At 36.2% G+C, this 9,075-nt stretch overlaps 1 protein-coding gene across 1 annotated transcript in view; it reads left to right on the forward strand.

The window, feature by feature from the left end:
- The window catches only part of fat3b (FAT atypical cadherin 3b), a 66,130-nt gene that overhangs the window by 53,100 nt on the left and 3,955 nt on the right, over positions 1–9,075 (forward strand). Inside the window, exons 21-24 of the mRNA XM_073829252.1 lie at positions 3,087–3,218; positions 6,810–6,967; positions 7,235–7,709; positions 7,813–7,966. Of these exons, the coding sequence (XP_073685353.1) occupies positions 3,087–3,218; positions 6,810–6,967; positions 7,235–7,709; positions 7,813–7,966 (919 nt within the window). The remainder of the gene's footprint in view (positions 1–3,086; positions 3,219–6,809; positions 6,968–7,234; positions 7,710–7,812; positions 7,967–9,075) is intronic.

Here is a 9,075-nt window from a genome sequence, read left to right on the forward strand (position 1 = left end):
AGAGACTTGCTGCAAAAGGGAGTCAGTCCCATAGACTCCCCATGTTAAAATGCCCAACTTTACAGCAGAAAAAATGAAAAAAATGTTTACAGCCTCGTCCAAAAAGTGGTTTTGGTCTATATAGCTAATTCTGCCCTTCATGTCAACTGTGAGAGGGGTGATTTTTTTTTTTTTATAACTCATCTGTTTAAGTTATATTAAGCCTTAAAGTTCTGCATAATTAAGGGCGTGGCCACTTGAGTGACAGGGGGATTGCCGCTGCTGTCACCACTGTCATGCTAGGTGGGCGTGGTTTCAGCAACCAGCTCCACCCATGTCCCGCCTCTTTGCCCATGTTCGGTTTTCCGGGAGTGACGCGCGATGACGCGATTCCAAGATGGCGACGGCCGAATCCCGCTTCAAAATTGCTCTTTCAGAAACCTACAAGTGACGTCACGGACACTATGTCCATATTTTTTACAGTCTATGTGTACTTGTTGTGTGTCAGTGGCTCTGATGTCAGGAGAAAATTAAGACTTTTATATTGAAGAAAATGGTGGACAGCATACAACTACCTGAGGGTGGAAATGCAAATATGGGACAGTCTGTCAGCGGCCATGGGTGGAGCCTGAACATCCAAACCCGTAAAAGCTTTGTTTGTCTTCAGAACACAATTTAAGATATTTTGGATGAAAACCCTCAACGTCTCATGTTGTGTTCCGGTCATTTTGACCTCTTTTTCCCTGAAAATGCTAGTCAACTTTTTTGGGATAATTTTTAGACTTGAGGATTTTCCCTCTCTCACCTTGTTACACTTGTGGCGGCATACAAGAATTGTATAGACATTTCTCATTCTGCTATATTATTACCTAATATTGGATTCAGAGTTTTTATCAACTTGTTTTCTTTCAATCAGTTTTTGATAATGCTGATTCCGATTTCCTGGTTCTGGAATTGATGGGATTCAGTTTCAAGAATTGATTCCTCAATGTTGTTTTCAATAGTTTTTTGATTCCTTTTTTTTTTTTTTTTTTAGATTGGAGGAAACTAATTTTGCCATGACTGCAGGATAAAAGGTCATCGAAAGTAGCTTTCTCATAGTATGTTATTGTAATTTTGTCTGCATTGCCTATGAAATTAATCTTAACCCACAGCTAAGCAGTGGGCATGTGTTGCGTGAATGAAATAAGACATGAAGTGTCTAAATTGTGCACAGTTCAGCTGAATGATATTTACTTTAACAGTATGCTTTGCACAAAATGAACAAACTGTACACTAAAACAAAATAACCAACATTCACAGCAACACTGATGTAAGAGCTTGTGGTTTATCTGTCAGTCAGATGCGCCTCTGGCCACTGATCTGTGCTCTCTGCATTTCCTTTCAGAATTATCTGGTAACACTTTACAATAAGGTTCATTAGTTAACATTAGTTAACCATATTAGTTAACATGAACTAATAATGAACTGGACTTATACAGCATTTATTAATCTTTGTTAATGTTAATTTCAACATTTACTAATACATTATTAAAATTTTGTTAACATTAGTTAATGCAGTGTGAACTAACATGAACAAACAATGAACAACTGTATTTCCGTTAACTAACGTTAATAAAGATTAGTAAATACATTAACAAATGTATTGCTCATGGTTAGTTCATGTTAGTTAATACACTAACTAATGTTTAACTAATGAACCTTATTGTAAAGTGTTACCAATTATCTCTGGCTCATAGAAAGGGTAAAAAAAATAGCATTTTACTTAAGATGGAAATAAAATCAAAACACTCGATCATGTCTTGATCTATTCTGACGTGCAGTGCTCAAAATTGTGGACAACAAAAGCCAGTTGCACCGTAAAATAACCTCTGAATAGTTTTTTCAGCTGGTTCATTAAAACAATCTGTACGAACGAACCTTTTTGTTGAAACAAATCAGACTTCTGATCATAATTAGCGAGCAAGAAGGGAATTAATGGGTGCTTTTAAAAACGGAAGGCTTTGGAATTTTCACCTTTTGGAATGAGCTCAACCTTTGGAATCGACTCTCGATTCCCAGCACCTCGGAATCGATTCTTTTTGGAATCGATTCCCAGCCCTAATTTTTATTCAGATATTGCCAAAATTATCCAGAAATTATGCTTTTTTCACTTAAAATCTAAGGTGCACACGTTTAGATCAATGAGGCCTATGACAAATCAGTTCCAAAAAGTAATACAAGCTTGTTAAAACCTGTTTTAAAGTGCCCCTATAATGTCTTTTTTTAAGGTTCCCAATATTGTGATACTGGGAATCTCCTACAATAGGTTTACATGCATGCAAGGTCAATATAAGCATTTAATATTATTTCATTTTCCAGCGATTCTCAAACAATTAGTTCGAAGCAGTTAAAAGATTCAGTCTCTCTAAACCCCTCCTTTCCATGAGCCTACTCTGCTCTGATTGATCAGATAACTCAGTCTGTTGTGATTGGTCTGCTGTCTGCAGCACGTTTCAGAGTCAGTACACCCATTGCCATACTTCCATATTTTGAACGCTCGATAGAAAATGTAAACATCTATTATTTATTATACACACATGTACAGAGTCTATTTGTTATTTTGGGAGACAGTAACTTATTTATCACTTTCATCTTAATAACTTTGGAGATAATAGGAGCACTTTAAGGAAAAAGAGATCACCAAAAGATTGAATCCAATATTTGTTGATAATATGGCGTAATGAAAGATTTACAAGCCATTTTTAAAATGTGATTTTTGATTAGGAGCACCAGTGTATGTAAAGGAGTTTCAGCACAGCACAATGCTAATAAATTATTATTATTATTTTTATGACTTGCTGTTACCCCTTAATATCATTAGGTAGGTAAACAGCATGGCATGCACTTGGATATTGAAATCTTTCTAAAAACTGTTTTAAGATACAATAAAAAATGAATTGTTGGCTCCTCAAAACCTCATATAGGTTCCTGTAATTGATCTGCCCATGCCGTCAAAATCTCACTCCAGCCAGATAACCAAGGTTGGCAACCCTGCATTATTTATCCTGGTTGAATAAATTCAGACATCCATTTTCTCACTTTCTAAATTTTTGTACCCACTGCAGGAGGAATATGTCCATCTTCTCTTGAGCTTTGTGATGGCCAAACATGTCCATCAGACATGCAGTGTGTCCGCAGCGGCCCCACAGCGCCATCTCTCTGTCAGTGTCTGCCTGACACGCTGGACAAGTGCGCAGGTTAGACTCAAACAGGCTTTTCACGCTGCTCCTTTTAAACCCTGGCTTAAGGCCACTTGTAATGTTCGGAAAAGCAACGTTTAATATTTCAGAAAGGATGTTTGTAATACTTTCAACACATAGATGTGACAGTGAGTTGTGTGCTGGTAAATATTCAAATGCTTTTTTTGTGTTTAATTGCAGCATACAGGTGCATCTCAATAAATGTGACCCTGGACCACAAAACCAGTCATAAGGTTAAATTTTACAAAACTGAGATGTATACATCATATGAAAGCTCAATAAATAAGCTTTCTATTGTTATATGGTTTGTTAGGATAGGACAATATTTGGCCGAGATACATCTATTTGAAAATCTGGAATCTGAGGGTGCAAAATAATCAAAATACTGAGAAAATCACCTTTAAAGTTGTCCAAATTAAGTTCTTAACAATGCATATCACTAATCAAAAATTACATTTTGATATATTTATAGTAGGAATTTTACAAAAAATCTTCATGGAACATGATCTTTACTTAATTTCCTAATGATTTTTGGCATAAAAGAAGAATCAATAAATTTGACCTATACAATGTATTTTTGGCTATTGCTACAAATATACCCCAGCGACTTAAGACTGGTTTTGTGGTCCAGGGTCACAAATTAGAATGTCGTGGGAAAGTTCATTTATTTCAGTAGTTGTGAAACTTGTGTATTAAATAAATTCAATCCACACAGACTGAAATAGTTTAAGTTTTTGGTTCTTTTAATTTTTATGATTTGGTTCACATTTAACAAAAACCCACCAATTCACTCAACAAATTAGAATATAGTGACATGCCAATCAGCTAATCAACTCAAAACATCTGCAAAGGTTTTCTAAGCCTTCAAAATGGTCTCTCAGTTTGGTTCACTAGGGTACACAATCATGGGGAAGACTGCTTGTCCAGAAGACAATCATTGACACCCTTCACAAGGAGGGTAAGCCACAAACATTGATTGCAGAAGAAGCTGGCTGTTCACAGAGTGCTGTATCCAAGCATGTTAACAGAAAGTTGAGTGGAAGAAAAAGATGCACAACCAGCCGAGAGAACCGCAGCCTTGAGAGGCTTGTCAAGCAAAATCGATTTAAGAATTTGGGTGAACTTCACAAGGAATGGACTGAGGCTGAGGTCAAGGCATCAAGAGCCAACACACACAGACGTGTCAAGGAATTTGGCTACAGTTGTTGAGTGTTAAGCCACTCCTGAACCACAGACAACGTCAGAGGCGTCTTACCTGGGCTAAGGAGAAGAAGAAATGGACTGTTGCCCAGTGGTCCAAAGTCCTCTTTTCAGATGAGAGAAAGTTTTGTATTTCATTTGGAAATCAAGATCCTAGAGTCCGGAGGAAGGGTGGAGAAGCTCATAGCTTAAGTAGCTTGAAGTTCAGTGTTAAGTTTCTACAGTCTGTGATGATTTGGGGTGCAATGTCATCTGCTGATGTTGGTCCAGATTTTTAAAGATGCTGATTTAATTTTCCAGCAGGATTTGGCACCTGCCCTCACTGCCAAAAGCACCAAAAGTTGATTAAATGACCATGGTGTTGGTGTGCTTGACTGGCCAGCAAACTCACCAGACCTGAACCCCATAGAGAATCTATAGGGTATTGTCAAGAGGAAAATGAGAAACAAGAGAGCGAAAAATGCAGATGAGCTGAAGGCCACTGTCAAATACCACCTCAGCAGTGCCACAGACTGTCACCTCCATGTCACGCCGAATTGAGGCAGTAATTAAAGCAAAAGGAGCCCCTACCAAGTATTATGTTCATATATAGTAAATGAACATACTTTCCAGAAGGCCAGCAATTGTTTTTTTACTGGTCTTATGAAGTATTCTAATTTGTTGAAATAGTGAATTGGTGGGTTTTTAAGTTTGAGCCAAAATATCACAATTAAAAGAACGAAAGACTTAAACTACTCCAGTCTGTGTGCACTGAATTTATTTAATACACAAGTTTCACAATTTGAGTTGAATTACTGAAATAAATGAACTCTTACACAACATTTTAATTTATTGAGATGCACCTGTATGAGGGAAGATGTTAAAATAATTTGTGAATGTATTGGTAAAGATTATATATATATATACAGTATATATATATATATATATATATATATATATATATATATATATATATATATATATATGGTAATATTACAAATAAATAAGAAGTTCTGATTTTCATTGTACAAAAATTTATTTAACCATTTTTTAATATAATGTATTAATTTAGTTATTATCTTAAAGGAGAAGTTCACTTCCAGAAGAAAAAAATCCTGATAATTTTAAGGTTTTGAGGAAAATATTCCAGGATTTTTTTCCATATAGTGGACTTCAATGGTAGCCAACAGGTTTAAGGTCCAAAAAGCAGTTTCAATGCAGCTTAAAAGGGCTCTACATGATCCCAGCTGAGGAATAAGGGTAATCTAGCGAAACGATCGGTCATTTTATAAAATTAAACATTTTTTTTAACCAAAAAATGCTCGTCTTGCATGCATTACGTTATCATATTGGAAAGGTCACATGTGGTTAGTACTTTGGTTCAAAAAGGTAAAGTAGGGCTAAAAAACTCCATCTCATTTTCTCCTCCAACTTTAAAATAGTTGTAAACACTTGGTCGATATGTACATCTATGTCATGCACTACCTTTCCAACGTGAATAACATGATGCGTGAGGTCAGGCTGGTCCAAAACGAGCATTTGTGGATAAAAAGTATATACATTTTTATCATTTTAGGAAAATGACCAATCATTTTGCTGGATAAAACCATTATTCTTACACTGGGGTCATGTAGAGCCCTTTAAAGCTGCAGTGAAACTGCTATTTGGACCTTCAACCCATTAATCCCCATTGACGTCCACTATATGGAGAAAAGTCCTGGAAAATTTTCCTCAAAAACCTTAATTTCCTTGCGACTAATGACAAAAAAAACATGAACATCTTGGATATCGTGGGGGTGAGTAAATGATCAGGAAAATTTTGTTCTGGAAATAAACTAAATTTTTAAAGGGAATAATGTTTTACCTAATAAATATTTTCTTAAAATGTAAGACTTTACTAGTGTCAAAAACGAACTGCATACTATTTTTAAAGCATTTTTAAACGACACATTCATTTAAAAGCAAATGGAGATTGATGTACGCATGAAAACATTGTATATGTATATAACCCTAACTCTTTCTGAGACACCCTTTTACTTTGAGAAAACACATATTGCATCATATAATACAAGTGATAGCATATAGAAATGTTTATTTTGAGCCCCTCAGGCATCTCCAAGTGTGTCACTACAAATACAAATGGCAAAAACTCAAAATGTATTTTCCTTTAGCTTGATACGGTTGGCAAATTTAAGTAAACATGGGTTTCCCTTCAAATAACTGTTTCCTCTTGTAGAATATCCTGAGGGTGTGTCAAACATATATTTAAATGACATTTCAGCATGCGTGATTCAGGCCAAACACTTCTACGAATATCTTTTGTGAAAGTGTGTACTGTATAAATAGCAAATTCTGAAATATGGTGTTAGCCTTTGTCTGACTGACTGGTTTCTGTACCTATGCTGGCAGGCCAAACATCTCTGAGCTTTGCAGGGAACAGTTACATCAAATACAGAGTGACGGACAGCGATAGGAGTGGAGACATGAAGCTGGGCTTGAGAATCAGAACGCTGCAGAGCCAAGGAGTCATCATGCACACACGCGCTGACCCCTGCACACTGCTCAAGGTTAGATGGATACAGAGATGGATTTATACATTATATTATCACATTAGAGTATATATACATAATTAAAGGGATGGTTCACCCAGAAATGAAAATTCAGTCATAAATTACTCACCCTCATGTGGTTCCAAACCTGTAAGGCCATTGTTCATCTTTGGAACAAAAATTTAAGATCTTTTTAATGAAATCCGAGAGCTTTCTGACCCTGCATAGACAGAGTGCTGGCCTTGGTTTGTACTAGGGTGTGGTTATATGTTTGTGTTTGTTCAGATAGAGGAAGGGCGCCTGTGGTTTCAGATGGACTGTGACAATAGACTGGACATCCTGGGCATCTCTGGGCGTCCGATCAATGATGGGTCCTGGCACACCGTGACCCTTGAGCTCACCAGTAATTACACTCTCCTTTCGCTGGACGACAGCTATGTGGAGCGCCGGCGTTCTGCGCGGGCCCCTGTCCGCATCTGGCCCCTGGCTGCAGATGGATCGCTGTTTTTCGGTGCTCAGGTGTTGCGCGGACCAGTGGGCAGAGGCGGCCAGAGGCCCCCACGGGCACAAGAAGGCTTCCAGGGGTGTCTCGGGTCCATCATGCTCAATGGAAATGAACTCCCACTTCAGAATAAGAGAAGCCGGTATGCAGAAGTAGCTGGGCTGAGTGACGTAAAGCTGGGGTGTGTTTTATATCCTGATCCATGCCTCGGTGGGCCATGCCAGAATGGAGCTTCTTGTGTAAAGCTACCCTCTGGTGGTGAGAAATAGAAAGTGCATATAGCATCAATATGTCAATAAAGGTCAGTTGTTCAGATTTTAGTCATTAGCTCTGTATTAACTCTCATTACCTTTGTCCTCAGACTTCTCATGCAGCTGCCTGCCACAGTTTACGGGGTCCCGATGTGAAATGGAGTTGACGTCCTGTGTGCCCTCACCTTGTCAGAATGGGGGTGATTGTAAGGCTGTGGGGAACACCTTCCTCTGTGGCTGCCTCAAGGGGTTCATGGGACTCATGTAAGACATTTTATTTCATTATGTACTATTTGTAGCGTTGCATACATTACATTACAGACCTTAATGGCTTTTAAGATGTCACAACACAGACAGTTAGGTGGCAACTGAGACAAATGATAACTGCATGGAAACATTAGGTGTAGGTAAAAACAGTACACTACCAGTTAAAAGTTTTTGATCAGTAAGATTTTTAATGTTTTTTTAAAGACTCTACTGCTCACCAAGCCTGCATTTATTTGATCCAAAGTACATCAAAAACAGTCGAATTTTGAAATATTGTTACTGTTTAAAATTCTATTTCAATATATTTTAAAATGTAATTTATTCCTGTGCTTTCAAAGCTGAATTTTTAGCATCATTAACCAGTTTCATGATCCTTTAGAAATCACTTTAATATTCTGATTTGCTTCTCAAAAAACATTTATTATTATTATTATTATTATTATTATGTTGAAAACAGCTGAGTATAATTTTTTTCAGGTTTCTTTCATGAATAGAAAGTTCAGAAGAACAGTATTTAACTGAAATAGAAATATTTTGTAACATAAATGTCTTTATTATCACTTTTGACCAATTTAAAGCATCCTTGCTAATCAAAAGTATTAATTCTGTAATTTATTTCCCCTAAAATAAAAAAAAAAAAAAAAAAAAAAATATATATATATATATATATATATATATATATATATATATATATATATATATAGACTACAAGCTTTTAAATGGTATAGTGTATAATGTTACAAAAGCCTTTTATTTCAGATAAATACTGATCTTTGGATCTTTCTGTTCATCAAAGAATCCTAAAAAATTTACTCAACTGTTTTAAATATTGATAATAATAATAATAATAATAATAAATGTTTCTTGAACAGCAAATCAGCATATTAGAATGATTTCTGAAGGATCTTGTGACACTGAAGACTGGAGTAATGATGCTGAAAATTGAGTTTTAACCACAGGAAATAACAATTTTAAAATATATTCAAATATTCAAATAATATTTCACAATATTACTACTTTTGCTGTATTTTGGATCAAATAAATGCAGGCTTGGTGAGCAGAAAAAAATTCTTTAAAAACATTACAAATCTGTTCAATAACTATAC

The sequence above is a fragment of the Garra rufa genome, chromosome 23 (assembly GCF_049309525.1).
Source record: "Garra rufa chromosome 23, GarRuf1.0, whole genome shotgun sequence".
In the NCBI taxonomy this organism is placed as follows: Eukaryota; Metazoa; Chordata; class Actinopteri; order Cypriniformes; family Cyprinidae; genus Garra; species Garra rufa.